This window comes from Microcebus murinus, chromosome 25, assembly GCF_040939455.1.
Source record: "Microcebus murinus isolate Inina chromosome 25, M.murinus_Inina_mat1.0, whole genome shotgun sequence".
NCBI classification, from domain to species: domain Eukaryota; kingdom Metazoa; phylum Chordata; class Mammalia; order Primates; family Cheirogaleidae; genus Microcebus; species Microcebus murinus.
In genome coordinates this window covers 549,451-571,869 of record NC_134128.1, presented here as the reverse complement: position 1 = coordinate 571,869, position 22,419 = coordinate 549,451, and the positions used below count along the sequence as shown (strand labels likewise).

The window sequence follows — 22,419 nt, the reverse complement described above, 5'->3', positions numbered from 1 at the left end:
TCCTGAGCAATCCGCCCACCTCGGCCTCCCAAGAGCTAGGATTACAGGCGTGATAAAGAAATATTTTAAAGGTATATATACATTGGTTACTTTTTGGAGGGGCCTCCCAGAAATTCAAGAGTGTAGGACTTGATTTTCTGGACTGTGTAGAGGAAAATAAGAGGAGAGACATGGCTGAGTATATGTCATTAATGGACCACTCCCTGGAATGTGCTTTTTTTCCATATTTTTTCTCTGGGAGAATTTGTTAGTACAGCATTTGAAGTATGGTGTCTTAGTCTGTTTTGCATTGCTATAAAGGAATACCTGAGACCAGGTAATTTATAAAGAAAAGAGGCTTATTTGGCTCACTGTTCTTCTGGCTTTATAAGAAGCATGGCATCAACATGTGCTTCTGGAGAGGGCTTTAGAGAGCTTCTAATCAAGGTAGAAGCAGAGGAGCAGGCATGTCACATGGCAGGCGCGAGAGAGGGAGCAAGAGAGAGGGGAGGAAGTACCAGGATCTTTGTTAAACAACCAGAACTCAAAGGAACTAGTGGAGCAAGAACTCACTCTTTACCTCAGGGAAGGCACCAAGCCGTGCATGAGGGATCTACCTCCATGACCCAAACACCTCTCACTCAGCCACACCTTCAATTTTGGAGATGGGATTTTAACCTGAGATTAGGAGGGTACAAACATCCAAACTATATCACTTAGAATGTGTTTTGTTTTATATTTTTTTCCCTGGGAGAATTTGTTAGTATAGCATTTGAAGCATGGTTTCTTGCCTTATATTTGAAGGAATATCAATTACACAAAATTAAAATATTTAAAATTAAAGTAGTTAAATATACTAAGACTAGAAATGCATATGGATTCTGAAATAAAGTAATTTTTGTTTTGTTATTCTTTTTGAAAGGTTGGGGGTGATCTGAGTTCGTTCTTGGCATGTTGTTCACAGTTTGCAACTCAGGTTGAAGAAGCAGTTAAGGAAGAACGTAATGTAGGTATTCTGTATAAACTGCCAAATATAAAATCTTAAAATATGTGTTGGTTGTTGAAATTTGAATGTGATAGCCAGTCAGCAATATTAGCCTAGATTCAATGCCTTAAGGAGTTATGCATGGCATTGTTAAGCATTATTTATTTATTTTTATTCTTTTTTCACGATCAAGGGTATTATGTCAAAATCAAAGATTATGCCACTGACCCACCACTAATAAGACACGAATTTTGAGTTGATTTTTCAATAGTTGTATGGGTTTTAATGAACTGCCATATCTACCCTCAGAGCAGTTACAAGATAGTTAATAAATATTGACAGGGAGGCAATCAGCAACAAAGGGAGAGTGATTGGCCATTAATATGACTACACAACTATGGTTTAGTATTGCAGCCTTTATCAATTATCCATGATTAAAATGTAAGAATATATAGAGTTGTTTATATTGTCTTTTTCTTTCATATAGTGGTATATACTAAATTTCTTGTTTTTGGCAATATTATTTTTTATATTGACACATAATAATTAATGTATTTTTGGAGTACATAGTGATATTTCGATATAGTGTGTAGTGATATTTTGATACAGAGTAATTAATTAGCAAATCCATCACCTCAAACATTTATCATTTTTCTGTATTGTGAATATTTAAAATCCTTTCATCCAGCTATTTAAAACTATGGAATAAATTATTGTTAACTATAACTATAGTTATCCTACAGTATTATAGAACACTAACTTATTCCTCCTATTTAGCTGCAATTATGTATTCTTTAACCAACTTCTCTCTATGCCCCTTCACTCCTACCTTTCTCATTCCCTAACAACCACTATTCTACTTTCTATGTCTATGAGATCAACTTTTTCTTAGCTTCCACATGTGAGTGAGAACATGCAACATTTACCTTTCTGTTCCTGGCTTATTTTTCTTAATATTATATCTTCCAGGCCCATCCATGTTGCCACAAATAACAGGATTTCATTCTTTTCTACGGCTTAATAGTATTCCATTCTCTATATATACTATATTTGTCTGTTCCTCTGTTTTTTCACAATTCTTTATTTTTATTTTTTTAGAGACAAGGACTTGCTCTGCCATTCAGGCTACAGTACAGTAGCATAGTTACAGCTTACTGTAATCTCACATGCCTGGGCTGAAGTGATCCTCCCACCTCAGCCTTCCAAGTAGCCAGGAGTACAGGTGTACACCACCATGTTTGGCTCAGTTTTGAAAACTTTTTTTGGTAGAGACAGGATCTGCTATGTTGCCTACGCTGGTCTTAAACTCATGGCCTCAAGTGATTCTCCTACCTTGGCCTACTAAAGCGCTGGGATTACAGGCATTACCTATGGCATCCCGTCCCATTCATCTGTTGATGAACACTTAGGTTGATTTCATATCTTGGCTATTGTGAATCATGTTGCAGTAAACATATGAGTGCAGATGACTCCTTGATACATGATTTTCTTTCCTTTGGATATATACCCAGTTTAGGATGGCTGTATATGGTATATGGTAGTTCTATTTGTAGTTTTTTAAGGAACCTCCATACTGTTTTTCATAATGGCTATACTAGTTTACATTCCCACCAACAGTGTATGAAAGTTAACTTTTCTCCACATCTTTTCCAGCATTAATTACTTTTTCTTTTTGATACTATCCATTTTAACTGCGGTGAGATGATATCTCATTGTGGTTTTGATTTACATTTCCCTGATGGTTAGTGATGTTGAGCATTTTTCCATATACTTGTTGACCATTTGTATGTCTTTCTTTTGGGAAGTACCTATTCAGGTCATTTGCCCATTTAAAAATCAAATTATTTGTTTCTTTACTATTGAGTTGTTTGAGTTCCTTGTATTTTCTGGATATTAATCCCTTGTCAGATGCATTTCTTTTTTGCAAATATTTTCTCCCATTCCGTAGATTGTCTGTTTACTCTGTTGGTTATTTCTTTTGCTGTACAGAAACATTTTAGTTTAATTAAGTCCTGCTTATTTGTTTTTGTTTTTGTTGTATTTGCTTTGGGGTCTTAGTCATAATTATTTTTCTTCTACCTAGGCCAATGTCCAGAGGAGTTTTTCCTAAGTTTTCTTCTAGAATTTTTGTGGTTTTAGGTCTTACATTTATAAACATCTTTAATCCATCTTGAGTTAATTTTTGTATATGGTGAGAGATGGGGATGACTTTAATTCTTCTGCATGTGGCTCTTCAATTTTCCCAGCACAATTTATAGAACAGGGCATCCTTTTCCCAGCACAATTTATAGAATAGGGCATCCTTTTCTCAGTTTTTGTTGAATATCAGTTGTTGTAGGTGTATGCTTTTATTTCTGGGTTCTCTATTCTGTTCCATCTGTCTATGTGTTTACTTTTATACTAGTACCATGCTGTTTGGGTTGCTATAACCTTGTAGTATAATTTGAAGCTGAGTAATGTGATGCAGCCAGATTTGTTACTTTTGCTGAAGATTGCTCTGGCTGTTCGGGCTCTTTTTAAATTGCATATGAAATTTGGGATGTTTTTTCTATTTCTGTGAAAAATGATGTTGGTATTTTGATGGGAATTGCATTAATCTGTGAATCACTTTGGACAGTATGGACATTTTAATAATATTGATTTTTCCAATCCATGGGCATGAGATATTTTTCCATTTGTATGTGTTATCTAGGATTTTTTTTCATCAGTGTGTTGTAGTTTTCCTTGTGGAGCTCTTTTACCTTCTTGGTTAAGTATATTCCTAAGGTTTTTTTTATAGCCATTGAAAATGGATTGAATTCTTGATTTGATTCTGAGCTTGGCTGTTATTAGTATATAGAAATACCACTGATTTGTGTACTTTAATTTTGTAACCTGAGATTTTACTGAATTTATCAATTCTAGAAGTCTTTGGAGGAGTCTTTAGGGTTTTCTAGATAAAAGATCATATCATTGGGATAGTTTGAAATCCTCTTTCCTGAATTGGATACCCTTTATTTTATATTTTATATTTATATCCAAGTTTTTCTCTTGGAAAGAGAAGTCACAGAACTTCAGTACTATATTGAATGGAAGTGGTGACAGTGGGCATCCTTGTCTTGTTCCAGTTCTCAGGGGGAATGTTTTCAACTTTTTCCCATTTAGTATGTGGATTTGTCATGTATAACTTTTATTATTTTGAAATATGTTCCTTCTATGCTTAATTTGTTAAGGATTTTTATCATGAAAAGGTGCTGGATTTTTATCAAATACTTTTTCTGCATCTGTTGAGATGATCTATAATTTTTGTTTTCAGTTCTCTTTATGTAGTGAATCACATTTATTGATTTGAATATGTTGACCCATCCTTGTATCCCTAGAATGAAACCCACTTGATCATTGTGAATTATTTTTTTGAATTTAAATTTTATTTCTTGCCTATTTTGAGAAGATATATGAAATGATTATTATGAATTATTTTGGGGCCTCCTAATATAGGTTTATAAGGGTAGAAAATTATTTTTGTATTCTAGAACTAAGTTGTCTATGTAAGATGAACTAAAGTGCTATCTCTAAATATAAAAGTATTATGATTTTGGACTGTAGATTTATAAAGTTATATTTTAACAATTAGTACACTTTTATGATTGAAAATTACAAAAGACTTGAACTAAATATTGTATCATGTCATACAGTTTGAAGAATTCTATTTTAAATGTATTAATTAAAACTTTATTTTCCAGATTTTGGAATCTCTTTTTAAGGTATGTTCTCTCTCTCTCTCTACATATATATCTAAAACTTAATAAAGAATACATGTAAATGAAGAAGAAATTTCTGAGTTTTGAGGAAATAAAAGAACTTCCAAACTTGTAGCTCTATATATTTAAAAATTTTATATTCAGTTGTGTGTTGCATTATTTCCATTCTGAATTCTAAATGATATTTTGGTTAGGAACTGATATGTGTGATAGATGAAAATTCACAGACACAGATACACACATATGTACACATTTATTTTACTGCAGATATTTAACTTGTCATTAACTATTTCTTTTTTGTTCCTTTTTTTTTGAAGTGGTTTCAATGGCAAGTCAATCAGATGGAGGAGGTAAGTATAACATTTCTTTCTTTTTTTTTTATTTCGGCATATTATGGGGGTACAGATTTTAAGGTTTCAATAAATGCCCATTCCCCGCCCCACCACAAGTCTGAGTCTCCAGCATAACCATCCCCCAGATGGTGCACATCTCACTCATTATATATGAATATACCCGCCCCCCTCCCCCCTGCCCAAGACCCTATTACTGTAGTACCTATGTGACCACTTAGGTGCTGTTCAGTTAATACCAATTTGCTGGTGAGTATATGTGGTGCTTGTTTTTCCATTCTTGGGAAACTTCACTTAATAGTATGGGTTCCAGCTCTAACCAGGAAAATATAAGATGTGCTATATATCACCATTGTTTCTTAAGCTGAATAGTACTCCATGGTATACATATACCACATTTTATTAATCCATTCTTGGATTGATGGGCACTTGGGCTGTTTCCACAGCCTTGCAATTATGAATTGTGCTGCTATGAACATTCGAGTGCAGGTGTCTTTTTTGTAGAGTGTCATTGGATCTTTTGGGTAGATGCCCAGTAGTGGGATTGGTGGATCAAATGGTAGATTCACTTGTATCGCTTTAAGGTATCTCCATATTGCTTTCCACAGAGGTTGAACTAATTTTCAGTCCCACCAGCAGTGTAGGAGTATAGAATTTTTTTATTTCCATCTTGATTTCTTCATTTATGAAGTAATCATTTAGTAGTTGTTTAATTTCCACGTTTTTGTGTAGAAATGTGAGTTTCTGTTAGGGTTGATTTCTACTTTTATTCCACTGTGATCTGAGAAGGTACATGGTATGATTTCTATTTTTTTAAATTTCTTGAGATTTACTTTGCGTCCTAGGATATGGTCAATCTTAGAGAATGTCCCGTGAGCTGATGAGAAGAACGTATATTCTGTGGATTTTGGGTAGAATGTCCTGTAGATGTCAGTCAGACCCAGTTGTTCCAAGGTTTTGTTTAAGTCCATTATTTCTTTATTAATTTTCTGTTTGGAGGATCTGTCTCGTGCCGTCAGTGGGGTGTTGAAATCTCCGGTGATTATGGAGTTGCTATTAATCCATTTGCTTAGATCCAGTAAGGTTGGCTTTATGAAACTGGGTGCACCTAATTTGGGTGCATATATATTTAAAATTGTTATCTCTTCTTGTTGAAGTGTTCCCTTCACCATTATATAATGACCCTCTTTGTCTTTCACTACTTTTGTTGGTTTAAAAACTAAATCGTCTGAAATTAGAACTACCACGCCAGCCTTCTTTTGGCTTCCACTTGCCTGGAATACTGATCTCCACCCTTTTACTTTTAGTCTATATGTATCCTTGCAGGTTAGATGTGTTTCCTGAAGACAGCATGTACTTGGCCTGTATTTTCTTATCCATTCAGCCAGCCTATGTGTCTTGAGTGGAGAGTTTAAGCCATTCACATTAATTGAGAGAACTGATAGTAAGGTATATTACTGTTCATTCTGTTGGGTTGGATGTTGTTGTTTTGATTTCTCTCTTGAGCCATTGTATTATCTGGCCTTTAATCTTTGGGTTTTGGTTGTTTTTATATTCGTGAGTTTTTATTATGGTGTTCCGTGTGTAACACTGTTTTGAGTACTTCTTGTAGGGCTAGTCTTCTCTTGGTGAATTCTGTGAGACTCTGCTTGTCTGAGAATGTCTTTATTTCTCCTTCATATATGAAGCTTAGTTTTGCAGGGAATAAGATTCTAGGGTGGGCATTGTTTTGTTTCAGAAGAGTGAGAATGGGGCCCCAGTCTCTCCTTGCTTGTAAAGTCTCATTAGAGAAGTCTGGTGTTATTCGAATTGGCTTTCCCTTGTATGTCACTTGCTTCTTTCGTCTTACAGCTCTTAGAAGGGCCTCTTTAGTTGATATTTTGGTCAGTCTGATGACTGCATGTCGTGACGTCTTCCTGTTTGCATTGAATCTCCCAGGGGTCCTCTGAGCTTCTTGAACTTGTATATTGAGATTTTTAGCAAGGCCTGGGAAATTTTCCTCTATTATATCTTCAAATAGCTTGTCCAACCCTTGGGTGTTGTCCTCTTCCCCTTCTGATAACTCTATGACCCTCACATTAGGTTTCTTCACATAATCCCACATCTCTTGTAGGCTTTGCTCTTTTCTCTTGTTTCTCTGCTCTATCTCTGTGATGGTTTTATTTAGTTGGAGGGTGTTATCTTCAAGCTCTGAGATTCTTTCTTCTGTTTGATCTACCCTGTTCTTGAGACTTTCCACTGTAGTTTGTAGTTCCCTGAATTGATTCTTCATTTCCAGGAGTTCGGTTAAACTTTTCTTCATTGTGTCTATTTCTTTAGTGAACTTTTGTTCTAGGTCCTGGAGGCTTTTTGTGGTTTCTTTGTGTTGGTTATTGAGTTGTTCTTGCAGGTCGGTGAGTGTTCTTATGATCCACATACGAAATTTCTTTTCTGTCATTTTGGTTCCCTGATTTGGATTGGTGTCCGTTTCTAGGGGGCTGGTGCTCCTCTTTGGGGGTGTGTTTTCCGTTTGGTTCTTCATATTTCCTGAGTTCCTTCGCTGATTTCTTCCCATGTCGATCAGTTGTTGTTTTTTCCTTTAGGTGTTTGTTTAGGTATTCACACGCCTTGTTTAGTTTCTGAGCCGTTAGGTGGTGTCTGTGGGTGAGATTCGACCACTCCCTGTATAATGAGTCAGTGGGTGCCGTGAAAAGGCTGTGCAGGATGCCGTCCCTGTTAGTAGGTGGCGCTTGCTTGGAGGAACAGGCTATGCTGTTGTTTTTATGTCCTGTTATCTGCTCTTGTTCTGGGCGGAGCTGGGTTGGGTAAGCCTGCCCTCAGGCACCACCAATGCCATTAGCAGGGGTCAAAGTTCTATTCTCTGCTTCCAGGAAAAGCTGTCAGGGCGGGGCTGGAATGGTCGGGCTCAGCCAGAAAGTCTGCTTGTGGGGGTGGGGCTGTCTGAGACCCGCAGTCAGGAGAGGGCCTTGCTTCTTTCCACCCTACCCAACTCCGCAGCTACTCCTGGGCTTCTGCCAGCAGGCCAGACCACAAGCCACCAGGCCTCCCCGGATTGTGATGCCGGCGGGGAGGTTCCCTGCGCAGAAACGCTCCCTGGGCCGGGCGCTCGGCCTCCCTTTGGGAGGAGGGTTGCCCTCTAGGATGCTGATCTGCCCCTGAAGGCACACACACCTCAGCAGGTTGTTCACAAATATCCCTTCTGTGCCCCGGGCAATGCTAGACCTCGGTGCACAGGATCTGGTCTGCAGGTCCGACCTCTGGGTCCCAGAGTTCAAACTGTATCCCCACCAGGGAGAGGAGTTCCGGTCCCAATTCACCCACAGGGAGCCCAAGCTGGGTCTATATCTCTCATCCTCTGAATCGGCACTGTTCTCCTGGGATCACTGTGCCAGCAGCACCTGTGAGGGCTGGCGGGTAGGGAGCTCACAGTCTGAGTTCCCCTTAGTCAGCAGTAGGGCCCCAAAAGGGAAGGTCCTGTTCCCTGTAGGTGCCTCTGGCTGGTGGCTGTATTGTCTCTCTGGGCAGCTGCGGGTAGGGTCGGAGGAGGGGAGGAGGAGGCAATATGGCGTCTGCCACGTGGCTCGGGTCTGTGCACACAGAGGTGCCCGAGGGAGTTGGGAGCCTGGTACTGTGTCCGCTACAGGCTCACCGCTAGCTGGCAGCGGCCGTCTCTTGGCTGGTGTCCGTAGGTCTCTCCACCTGCTGGGGAGCCCACCAGCAGTCCCAAATGCAGGGGAGGGGAAAGGTGACTTATCCAGCTACCCTTCCCGCTGGTCTGCTGGCTGCTCCGGCAGTCCCAGCTTCCAGTTCTCCTCCGTAGCCTCCTCCCGTGGAGTCTCCCGGGGTCTTAGGTACCCCTCCTTCCAGCCCTCGTCCGCTGTATGCTCGCCTTCTTGCTTCTTTTTTCTAATTTCTGCTTGAATCTGTCTTTTCTGCAGAGACACTCTTTCTGGCGGTGTTTCTCATCTACCATCTTGATCCTCTAGCAACATTTCTTAATTGTTAATTACATTAATATTTTAACTCATTTGAAAACCAATTTCAAGTATGCATAAGTTAAAAATTTGTAAATAACTGTTGGTTATTAACTGATTATAAAGTAATCTTTTGATTTATTTGGAGAAGGAATAAGTGAATGGAACAGAATTTTTCTTATTGATATACACGCTATATTCCTGCATATATCTGGTATACTTCAAGTTTGAATGACACATTCTTTCTCCTAAAATTGAATAATGGATATTAATTTATTATTTTTTCTTAATTTATATAAGAGTAACTGACAAGAGAGAATTTATCAATTAAAAAATTTCTGCTATATTTAAAAATCATGCAAAATGTGATATATGTGTAGACATAAAATTATATATTGATTTTCTCTAAATTTAATGTGTTATTTTAACGATGTTCCTTTGTACTTTTGATTTTCAGGTACTTTACCACCAGTTTGAGAACTACTGGTTTCTGTCCTTAGAGAATTTTAATTCTATTCTGGAAAAGACTTTATATGTGCTGTTAGTATAGCAGAATGATTTCCAGGGTAGTGATTTACAGAAATGTTTTAGTTCTCCCTTGGTCATGTTTATGGTACAATCCAATTAAATGCTCGTGAAGCCCAGGCTTTTCAAAGAAAAGAGGCAGATTTACTTGGGATACAAAATTAAAGGTGAAGGTAGAAACTGCAACTGTATCCTAGTACCTTCTAATTATTTTACCTTTGGCCTCAGAGTAGAAGACTTTCATGGTCTGTACACTCTTTGCTTTAGGATAGATATGATTGACATTGGTAAAGTGTTAGTGTGTCTTCTTTGACTATGGCATAATGGTCTTTATCTTTCTAGAGAAGTAGGGTTGGAATGAAGTCTACTATTCCTCCACCCTTTTGTAAAATGTGTACTTCTTTAAAACTTGGGAAATTCAACTTGTCTTCTGCCTTCTTACTTTTCATCTATCAACCTCTTTTTATTGTTTTATTCATGAATTTGCCTTACTCTTTTCTTTTTACACTGAGTCTTGTCAATGTACATGACCTAGCCAAAACCCTGGCTTCTTAAGTTCCTTGACTTCCTCATTTCCAAAGATCCAGAGTTCTTTACCATTGGCCTTCACTTCCAGTCACACTCTGGTCCTATCATTAACCAAATTGCTTTTTTGTTTTTAAATCCCCAATTCAGACAATTTATTCTTGGACTATAAATTTCTGTCTTTCCAATTATTACTTTAAATACCTCTCTTTGACATCATCAAGATCTCCAGTTCATTTATTCCCTCTACCTTCTTGCAATCTTTTTATTATTAATCCTTCTGTTTAGCTTAGAGACTGTGTACTTCATCACAGTGAATTTTTTAACTAATGTCCCTTATCTCTTTCCCTAATATCCCTTATCTCTTTATTTTTTCATTGCACCAGTCTTGTATACAAAATTTAACCTTGAATAAATGCAATTACTTACTTTCTCTGGACCTATAGGTTAGCTGTGAAACACTGCTGAAGGAAATATTAATAACACAGTGGGTTAGACTTGATTACTCCAGATACTACCTGGCAATTCTGTTGCACTTCTGAAAAAATTTTAGCCTTTGCCAGCTACTGTCTATGGTCCACTCCCTCTGTCCCATTTTTGTCTTCACTCTCCTCTAATCACTTAGAATGCTCTAAATGCAAGCCATTGGATGGGGCTCCTTCAATTCCTGCCACCATACAAAATATTTATGTCTATATTCATTTTCTCCTCCTTTTTTCGTATTAAAACAGAGATATTGTTCCTCCTAATACTTAAGACTGATTCCTTCACTTATGTTTTGGATCCCATCTCTTCTCACCTTCTCAAGAACTTTAATTAGTCATTTCTCTCTTGTATATTCAACCTCTCTCATTCAGTTGTATTGTTTCTTTTAGTTTTTAAATATGCTCATCTATCTCTCATTTGATGCCACATTTCCCTTCAGTTTTAGGCCTTTCATTAACCAATTTTAAAAAATTACACAAACTTGTACACAAATTTACTCACATTAGAGAAATAGCCAGTAAATTATTTTCAGGGAATAAAGGCAAAAAAGATTTATAAATACCTAGAGAGAAAAATATTGCAGATGGTCTTTGAACAACTGAACTAGTTTTGCTTTTTTAAAAAAGTATTATTCAGTTGATAAACTGGTACCTAGCAAAGTGGTTAATCTAGGCACTTTTTTTTTTTTTTTTTTTTTGAGACAGAGTCTCACTTGTTGCCCAGGCTAGAGTGAGTGCCGTGGCGTCAGCCTAGCTCACAGCAACCGCAAACTCCTGGGCTCAAGCGATCCTCCTGCCTCAGCCTCCCGAGTAGCTGGGACTACAGGCATGCGCCACCATGCCCGGCTAATTTTTTCTATATATATTAGTTGGCCAATTAATTTATTTCTATTTATAGTAGAGACGAGGTCTCGCTCTTGCTCAGGCTGGTTTCGAACTCCTGACCTTGAGCAATCCGCCCGTCTCGGCCTCCCAGAGAGCTAGGATTACAGGCGTGAGCCACCACGCCCGGCCTAATCTAGGCACTTTTTTCTTTAAGAGCCAACTAAGAGTATCAAGTAAAACAATTTGAGTTGTTTATGGATTTTCTATTAATATAAAACCTTAAGAGTTTAGTTGTGGAGTATATGTTACAGGTTCAGAGCCAAATTTATATTAATTTACTATACACTATGTCTTACTTCCCAAGCAGTTCTTAACCTACCCAGACTAAATTCTATCTGCATAACCAGGAAAACATTCTCTCCATATGGTTCCTCATAATTTGTATGTAGTTAAATTCAACAGACATTTTTCTTTACCTTAGCCACAACTAACATTTTTTATTGCTCCCTGGTTTTTGAAACATATTTCCTTTGGCTTCTGTGAATTACACTCTCCTGGCTATTGTTTTACCTCTTTGGCTGTCTCCTTCTCAGAGTCATCTCCTTTACTTCACCAGTAAATGTTGAAGTGCCTCAAGATTTTATCCTATGCATTTCCTTTTCTTCTTTTACTCCAGACTTTCTCTGTAGTCAGTCTCGTCTAGTTTTTCCATTCAAGTATTACCTTTATGCTGGTAATTTAGAAACATACACCTTTTGCTCAAAACAATTTTCTGGAATTCCAGGCTTGTATACTATTACTATGAGACTATTCCACTTCAAATCCAATGGGTCGAAACTAAGAATTTTTTTTACCCCTAAACTCATACAACTCTTTTAGTGTTCCCTATTTCAGTGAATGGTAGTACTGTTTATCAAATTGGGTAAGCCAGAAATGTGGTAACCATCCTTGACAACTTCTACCTATGCCTAATACTTAATCCACCCATGAATCCTTTTGATTTTACCTCCTAAATAGCTGTCAAATGTGTCCACTTTTTTCTGCATCTATTATTTAAACATTTAGTGCCAGTTGCCATCATCTACAGTATGCCTGAAATCCCAGTTTATGCGATTATAATCCCCAGGGGGACTCCTCATTACATAACTATACTTCTGATCTGGAATTACAAGTTTTTCAGTGTTTAAACCCATAATTACTTCTCTTGGATAGTTTCTTAATTTGGTGTATCAGGTGTATTTGATGTATCACGCGTAAGTGTTTGTATTATCTTTTTCCTTTCAAGGAGTGTTTCTTCAAGGAATGTAGTTGATGGAACATGTTTAAATGTCACCCAAGATATGTGTTATTAATGCACATTACTGAATTACAATTTTTTTGTGTGTGTTTGTGGGTTAGAAATCTGTTGATTTAAAAGGCTTCCTTAAGAGATTCTTATGCACACTAACATTTGAGAATCTTGGAACAGTATTCTTTTTACTGCTGACAGGTTTTATTGTCAGTACATGCTGGTGAGATTAATGCCTGTGGTCATGTTGTGTTAGCAGAGATACATGTTGAAGCCATCAGAGTATATGGTGAGCTGCACCAGAGAAATGTAGGGTGAGCCTGTAACCTGGTTCTTCAGAGTTGTCCTGTTGGAATCTGTGCTCCATAAGTCTCTGATGAAATTATTTAGCTGATAATCCCACTGTCTATTCCATACTGCTTTAGTTGCATGCCTTCCTCTCTTCTCCCAGAAAAGACTTCCATTCAGATTTCATCCTTATTGGGAAATATAATGTATCAGTTAGTCTAATCAAGAGACAAAAACCACACAGTAATTTGATTAGGAAAAGTTTAATGTAAAGAATTATTATAACAGAGGGCTATATCTACTAAAGCGGCACAGAAAATCCTAACAAATATAGGATTAGGAGATACAGGGAATAGCCTCTACTCCTAGGATGGATGTAAGTAGAGTTCTCAAGGAAGGAACAAATATGAATACCCTCAACCCTTCCCTCCCCCCAAACCAGGGCTAAGATCCAGACCTTCTGAAGAGGGAGCAGCTGTAATCACTAGATGGCAAAGTTTGCAGGGGTGCCATGCTAGGGGAACTTGAACTCACTGGGATGCTGCCCATGCGGGTGGTACACTAGGAGCCCACTCTTTGTGGGCTGTGAAAAACCTTCTTGTAGAGAGTTACTATATCTCTTGCTAGAAAGCTGTCTACAAGGATGGTATGCTGTAAATCCTCCCGATGGGAAGTTCTGTGCTGATGGATTTTGCTAAGAAGTTCTGGTGGAAGCTGCACCTAGGAATGTGCTATGTCAGGGACCTCACCATGGAACCATTCATAGGGGTTGTGCTGTTGAAACTTGCTGGGGATGAGTGCTACTAGATATACTATGCACTGCCCTATTAGTGTGCAGAGAGAGATGACAAAACTAGGAAGAGCTTCTTCCACCTCCAGTGCCTCTCTAGGACCCTCTATTGACAAAAGTTAACATCATGCTACCTGTCAAGGAAGAAATATTCCACTATTATAAGCAAATATATTTTTGAGATGAGAAGCAATAGATTGATATATGTACCTGATTGGTATATCACCTTTTAGACTCAATTTATGATTAGTGGCCTCTTCCTTGAGATCTTTCCTTTGGCCATAGAGTTTCCATGGGTCTCCTGCTTCCCTTCCTTTTCCTTCCTGCTTCCTGTTCTGCATCCTTTTCCTTATCTTCCTTACACAATCTCAGGCTCCTACCTAGTTCATTGTCCAGCATTTAGTTCTTGCTATTATATCCTAATCCTAATCCAAACAGTCATCACTGAAATGCAGTCTCTTCTCAATCTCCAGTGCTCGAATTTCTATTTGCTAGGGCCTTGACCTTTTTTTTTTCCCTTTCAGCTTTTCCTCCTATCATGAGAATTAGAGGTGTCTGCATGGGTTGGTATCTGTATTTAAGGGAAGCAATTATTTAAGAATTACTCTTGTAAATATTCTCTGCTATTTTCCTGTCAAAACTTTTTGACCCCAATTGCTATTCTCCTTATTTATGTCTGCATATATTGGCGGTTTCTAGGTTTCTTTCACTGTGTTTTTGGACACTCATTCTTGTTGAACATTCTTCAAGTAGACCTATTTACCTACAATACTCGTTATGTTCATCTTATGCTGTGTATCTTACTGATTTTTCCCACTGCCTGTTACTTTTTATTTGGTCTATTCCAAAGGTCTTATAACACCCCAGTGGGTCTCAGTTTTTTTTTTTTTTTTTTCATGCAGACTGAGGATGCCAGGGTCATAGACCTTTATATATTAACTTCTGGGAGTTAATAGTAGAGGATATTTGAGAGCAGATTACTGTTGTTCCACACTTTATCACAGTAAGGGTATGTTTAGAAAGAATTTAGGGGAAGCAATTATTTTAGAATTACTCTTATAAATATTTTGAATTGCATTTATTGTTATTGGACTTGCTTAAAATTCCTATGTATTAAAATAAAAGAGGGTTTCAGTTTAGACATAAAAGTCATCACTGAGCTATAATTCTATTTATAGATAATTGCTCAAGTATATTTGTTAAATATATCAGAATATTTGACTATAGCCATAGATAAAAGTAATATTGTAAAAATTACTTAGATTTGATAAAGGAAATAATGAAATGTCTTTGAGGGATGGGAGCAAAATGGATATTTCCCAATTAACTGGTTAATTTTATTGTTTTAGATAAGTAAAGATCAAACTCTTTTAGAACCAGAACTTCCAGCACCTGACAAAACTATCAGTTTAAGTATTGCACAAATAGTAAGACGTGTACAAAAACTTGAAGAACTGAGAAGTCGCTTGACACAGGGGTCTAAATACTCCTTCAAAGCCATGTTGTCTAAGCCCATGTAAGTGAAATATAAGAACTAATTGAATTAAGAACAATAAGAAGGGGTATATAGTTAGTACCAAATGTAAGATAATGAGTCAGATAATACGGCTAAACATAGAGCTTCTAAATCAAATCCGGTCTAGTGAATTTGTTTCTGTTTGAAATTTGTAATAGTCTGAGATGGCACTGTCCAATACAGTAGTCACTAGCCATAAGTAGCTATTCAAATTCAATTCAATTCAATAAAATAAATCAGTTTCTTAGCCGTACTAGCCACATTTCAAGTGCTTAGTAACTATGTGTGGCTATTATTAGAAAGTTATATTGGACATTGAGATAAAACTAAAAAACTCTTTTTTCAGTTTGATCAGATAATAAAAAAGCAATGATTTTAGAACTGATTATATATTTAATTGTTCATGAGCACCTTCATTAAAAATTATATGAGCAACTTACCCAAGTAAAAATTTTATGTTTATATAAACAACCAGCTTTTGCATTAAACATACATAAAATTTTTAATTTTATGGTGTTAAAATAGAAAGTTTATACTTATAATTGGGAGGGGCTACTATTTATCATATAATTGCTTTATTTAGATCTCTATTTGTCAGTGACTTAAAGGAATGAGGGGAGTGGTACTTGAGTTCGTTCCAATGAGGTTGCATAACTGTATCCTTCACTCAGAGATTCAGATGTATTTACTAGAGCTATTTTTTATAAGGCATGAAATTAGTTTCAGACCATAGTGTCTGTGTGTGCTAGGTATTTTTCTAGTAACTTTATATGTATAATCTCCTTTGATCCTCATGACTTCTTTATGGGAAGTTTCCCCAATTTTAATATGAAGAAACTGAAGCTCAGAGAGGTTAATTAACTTACTTGAGGTCATATAATTCGTCAGCAAATGAAACTGGTTTTTGGTCAGTTAGTCTCACTCCAGAACTTGTGCTCTTGAACATTATTACACCATTAATAACAATATTGATTAAAAGAAACTTCATGTTTCTATTGAATTTATTTTTGTTATTTTTACTGTTAATGTTGTTGGCATACCTAATTATATACAAAGAATACATGGAATTTATAGAATTACATAGTTTGACTTTTATACTTATTTGCTCATTACTAATTTACCTTAGTGTCTGTGAGTAAAGGTTAAAGAGTGTGTAATTTTTATTTTACAAACTTCATATGTCTAGACTGTACATTTTAGTTCTTGTTTAAGTGTAATTTAAACTCTTATTCTTTGATATAGTAAAACATATTTGTTGAAACTTTAATAGGGATAAAGAAAATCTATCAAAAGAAGGGGAAGGTTATGAAACTATACGGCAGAAAATTGAAGGTAATTCTATTTTATCTATCTTTAGCCTTTATAGGGTTTCTTAAGTGTATTAACATATTTGGACTTACAGTTTTAAAATTTACAGTTATGAAATTGTGCAATGGTCAATTTGAATAATATTCAATAGTGAGTTTGATATTTCAATAAAAGTTCCTATTATGTTCTAAATTCTAGGAACATACAAAATATATACAACTTGATTGTTAGCCCCATGAAATTCACAGTTTAGAAAGGGCACAAGTACATTATGTAGCATTTCAGTATATTGTAATGCATGATAAATGTATAGGTAATTTGCATTGGGTCCACAGAAGGGAGCAATCTGTTCAACCTGAGGGAGTTAGGAGTTAAGATTTTATGCAACCTTAGAGGGTGAATAGGATTTAGTCAAGTACAGAAGGAAGATATTTGGCATTTTAAAAGATGATAATAGCATGAACAAACAGGGAAGTACAACTGGATTGATATTAGAGTATGAAGTGATAGATAGGGCTAAGGCAGGAGAGAGTCTAGTTATAGAGAGATTGGATGCCGTGCTAAGGAGGTTGGACTTTTACCAAATATAATAGGGAACCATTGAAGGTACTTCAAAGGGGAGTGATACTGTCAGACTTAATTTTAGAGAGATTATTCTGGACACATTGTAGAAGCTAGATTTGCAGACTAGGAGTAGGAAAGGGAAGTTATTATATCCCTTAGATATGTAATAAGTACCTATATTAGAGCACTGGTAAAAGGGAAGAACAGGAACAGATTTGAGAAATATTTACTTGATAGAATTGGCAAAACTTGATGATTGGATATGAAAGAAGGGAGTGGTGGTACCATAATCATCATGGTACCATAATCATGATGATTATGGTACCACCAACTAATATAATGATTATGGTACCACCAACTAATATAAGAGAATATTGAGAGTAAAAACAAGTTTAATGAAAAAATGATGGGTTTATAATCAGCTGTTACTCACATTCTTTCAGATATTACCATTTGTTGCCTGATTGGGAGGATCTGCAGTATTGGCAATTATTATTTTTTCATAGAGTTTTCTTTCTCTTGAATGAGTTATTAAGATAAAAACTATAAAATTTAAACTCAATTAGTATATATAATTTCTATTTGAAATTCATAATGACAAATACACTTTTAATTATTTCAGAATTCTTAAAAACCCACTCAACCGAAGAATCCGTAGATGCTTCTGCAATGGAACCACGTAAGTTTCCACATATTTAAGCATTATTGTCTTAATAACCTCTATCGAGTACATTAGTTTCTAATTTAAAGTGGTAATTTTTAGGGCAACAACACAGATTCCCTGGAGTTTGAAGCCATACAATTGAGCTGGTTGTCAAGCAAGTTTTCAAATTCTTAGTTAAGGTGGTATATTATCAAAACTAGACTCATTTTGGAGAAGTGTCATGCTAGTACTTGGAACGGAGGATTTTGAGTTGTGATTAGAACATCTGTTGAAATGTTGGCAGGCCTTTGAGGTAGAGCATTATAAGTTTAAGAGATGGTTTGTAGTTTTTGTTACCAGGAATATACTAATACTTTACTGTTAAACTATTCAACTTACTTGGCAGTTGATGAATATAAAGAGCTGCTAGAGCTTGTGTGTCAAATTTCTGACGTTTTATCAACAGAAAGGAAAAATTACCTTGCCCATTTCTTAGTACTGGAGAGAATTTTGAAATAATAGTCTAATGTATGCTATGTTATATAGTTTATATATAGAATAAGATTTGATTTGAACAAATTGCCAGTAATTCTGTGATCTTTCAACTTCAGCTTTAAACCCTAGGGTTGCCATGTTTAAACCAAGGACAGCTGCATATTCCACAGTACTTCCAAGTTATATAGAGATTTATTTTTTTTTGTATCTTTTTTTTAATTTTAGCATATTATGGGGGTACAAGTGTTAAGGTTACATATATTGCACATGCCCCCCCCTCAAGTAAGAGCTTCAAGCGTGTCCATCCCCCAAATGTTGCACATCTTACTCATTGTGTTTGTATATACCCATCCGTTCCTCCCCGCTCCCACCCTCCTGACACCCGATAAATGTACTCCTATATGTCCACTTAGGTGTTGATCCGTTAATACCAATTTGCTAGGGAGTACATGTGGTGCTGGTTTTTCCATTCTTGAGATACTTCACTTAGTAGAATGGGTTCCAGCTATATCCAGGAATATACAAGAGGTGCTATATCTCTGTTGTTTCTTAAAGCTGAGTAGTACTCCATGGTATACATATACCACATTGTGATAATCCACTCATGAATTGATGGGCAATTGGGTTGTTTCCACAGCTTTGCAATTGTGAATGGTGCTGCTATAAGCATTCGAGTGCAGGTGTCTTTTTCATAAAGTGACTTTTGAGCTTTTGGGTAGATGCCCAGTAGTGGAATTGCTGGATCAAATGGTAGATCTACTTGTATCACTTTAAGGTATCTCCATATTTCTTTCCACAGAGGTTGAACTAGTTTGCAGTCTCACCAGCAGTGTAGGAGTGTTCCACTCTCTCCGCATCCACACCAACATTTGTTGTTTGGGGACTTTTTGATAAAGGCCATTCTCACTGTAGTTAAGTGATATCTCCTTGTGGTTTTGACTTGCATTTCCCTGATGATTAGAGATGTTGAACATTTTTTCATATGTTTGTTGGCCATTATTCTGTCTTCTTTTGAGAAGTTTCTGTTCATGTCCTTTGCCCATTTTTTGATAGGGTTGTTTGATTTTTTCTTGCTGATTTTCATGAGTTTTAAATAGATTCTAGTTATCAGGCCTTTATCAGATATGTAGCTTGCAAAAATTTTCTCCCAGTCTTTGGGTTGTCTCTTTGCTTCTTGATAGTTTCTTTGGCTGTGGAGAAGCTTTTTAATTTGATCAGGTCCCGTTTGTTTATTTTTGTTGCTGTTGTGATTGCCTTTGGGGTCTTCTTCATAAATTCTTTGCCTAGGCCAATGTCTAGAAGGGTATTTCCAACATTTTCCTCTAGAATTCTAATAGTTTCACACCTAAGGTTCAAGTCTGTTATCCAGTGTGAGTTGATTTTTGTGAGAGGTGAAAGGTATGGGTCATCTACATGTGGCTATCTAGTTTTCCCAGCACCATTTATTGAATAAGGATTCTTTTCCCCAGTGTATGTTTTTGTCTGCTTTGTCAAAGATTAGTTGGCTATATGAGTATTGTTTTATATCTGGGTTCTCTGTCCTGTTCCACTGGTCAATGTTCCTGTTTTTGTGCCAATAAAAAGCTGTTTTAATGACTATAGCCTTGTAGTATAGTTTGAAGTTTGGTAAATTGATACCTCCTATTTTGTTTTTATTGCCTAGGATTGATTTTTCTATACGGGCTCTTCTCTGGTTCCATATGAAGCATAAAATTATTTTTTATATGTGAAAAATGGTGATGGTATTTTGATAGGGATTGCGTTGACTCTGTAGGTCACTTTAGGTAGTATAGACATTTTAACAATGTTTTTTTTTAAATTAATTAATTTTTTCCCAAATTCTGTGGGTATCCTGAGACTTTACCAAATTCATTTATCAATTCAAGGAGTCTCTTGGTTGAATCCTTGGGGTTTTCTATGTATATTATCATATCATCAGCAAAAGGTTAGAGTTTGATATCTTCTGCTCCCATTTGGACGCCCTTAATTCCACTCTCTTGTCTGATTGCTATAGTGAGGACTTCCAGCACTATGTTGAAGAGAAGTGGAGATAGTGGGCAACCTTGTCTTTTTCCAGTTATAAGTGGGAATGCTTTCAATTTTCCTTCATTCAGTATGATATTGGCTGTGGGTTTGTCATATATGGCTTGTATCATTTTTAGGTAAGCCCCGTCTGTGCCTATTTTGTTGAGCATTCTTATCATAAAAGGGTTTTGAATTTTGTCAAATACTTTTTCTGCATCTATTGAGAGAATCATATGGTCTTTGTTTTTGCTTCTGTTTATATGGTAAATTACATTTATAGATTTGCATATGTTGAACCATCCCTGCATCCCTGGGATGAAGCTCACTTGGCTTAAAATGAATTATTTTCTTGACAAGCACCTGGATTCGATTGGCTAGGATTTTGTTCAGAATTTTTGCGTCTATATTCATAAGAAATATTGTTCTGTAGTTTTCTTTTTTTGTTGCATCCTTTCCTGGTTTTGGCATCAGGGTTATGTTCGCTTCATAAAATGTGTTGGGGATGATTCCATGCTTCTTGATGTTGTAGAATAATTTCTGCAGGATAGGCACCAGTTCTTCTTTGTAGGTGTGGTAAAATTTGGGGGTGAAACCATGTGGTCCAGGACTTTTCTTTTTAGGAAGGTTTTTTATTGCTGTTTCAATTTCATTACTTGATATTGGTCTGTTCAGGAATTCTATTTCTTCCTGGTTGAGCCTAGGAAGGTTGTGTGTTTATAAGAAATTGTCCATTTCCTCCACATTTTCCAGTTTGTGTACATAGAGGTTTTTGTAGTATTCATAAATTTTATCTTGTATCTCCGTGGCATCCGTTGTAATTTCTCCTTTATTGTTCCTGATGGAGCTTATTAGAGATTCTTCTTTTCTGCTTTTCATTAGTCTAGCCAATAGTCTGTAAATTTTGTTTATTTTTTCAAAGAACCTACTTTTGTTTCATTAATCTTCGTATAGTTTCCCTGTTGTCTATTTCGTTTAGTTCTGATTTGATCTTAATGATTTAATTTCTTCTGCTGGGTTGGGGGTTGGTTTGTTCTTCTTTTTCCAGCTCTTTGAGATAGTTCATTAGGTTGTCTATTTGTGATCTTTTCGACTTTTGGGTATAGGCATTTATGGAAATAGAGTTTCCTCTCAGGACTGCGTCAACTGTGTCCCACAGGTTTTGATAACTTGTGTCTCCTTTGTCACTTAGTTCAAAGAATCTTTTGATTTCCATCTTGATTTCCTCATTTAGGAAATGATCATTTAGCAGAAGGTTGTTTAGTTTCTATGACTTTGTGTAGAAATGAGGGTTTCTGTTAGGGTTGATTTCTACTTTTATTCCATTGTGGTCTGAAAAGATACATGGTATAATTTCTATTTTTTAAAATTGTTTGAGGTATGCTTTGTGTCCTAGGATATGATCAATCTTAGAAAATGACCCATGAGCTGATGAGAATAACATATATTCAGTGGTTTTAGGGTGGAATGTCCTGTAAATGTCAGTCAGGCCCATTTGTTCTAGAGTTCTGTTTAAGTCCATTATTTTTCTTTGTTGATTTTCTGTTTGGAGGATCTGTTCTGTGCTGTCAGTGGGGTGTTAAAGTCTCCGACTATTATGGTGTTGTTGTTTATCCACTTGTTTAGATCTAGTAGTGTTTGATTTATGAATCTGGGTGCACTAAGGTTGGGTGCATATATATTTAGAATTGTTATGTCTTCTTGTTGAACTGTACCCTTCACCATTATATAGTGACCTTCTTTGTCTTTTATTACTTTTGTTGATTTAAAAACTAAGTTATCTGTAATCAGCACTGACACGCCAGCTTTCTTTTGGCTTCCCTTTGCTTGAAATATTGTTCACCACCCCTTTGCCTTTACTCTATATGCGTCCTTGCAGGTTAGATGTGTTTTCTGAAGGCAGCAGATACTTGGCTTGTGTTTTTTTTTTTTTTATCCATTCAGCCAGCCTATGTCTCTTTAGTGGGGAGTTCAAGCCATTCACATGTATTGAGATAACTGATAGGTGGGGCAGATTTCTGTTCATTATGTTGGGTTGAACTTTGTTGCTTTGTTTTTTTCTCTTGAGGCATTACGTTATCTGGACTTTGATCTTTAGCTTTGAGTAGATTTACATT

At 36.4% G+C, this 22,419-nt stretch overlaps 1 protein-coding gene across 1 annotated transcript in view; it reads left to right on the top strand.

Annotated features, from left to right (window-relative positions):
* The window catches only part of LOC105881715 (coiled-coil domain-containing protein 7), a 149,167-nt gene that overhangs the window by 15,150 nt on the left and 111,598 nt on the right, over positions 1–22,419 (top strand). The window contains 6 exon segments of the mRNA XM_075997568.1: positions 902–985; positions 4,687–4,707; positions 5,022–5,054; positions 15,104–15,270; positions 16,541–16,602; positions 17,765–17,821. Coding sequence (XP_075853683.1) covers positions 902–985; positions 4,687–4,707; positions 5,022–5,054; positions 15,104–15,270; positions 16,541–16,602; positions 17,765–17,821 — 424 coding nt within the window.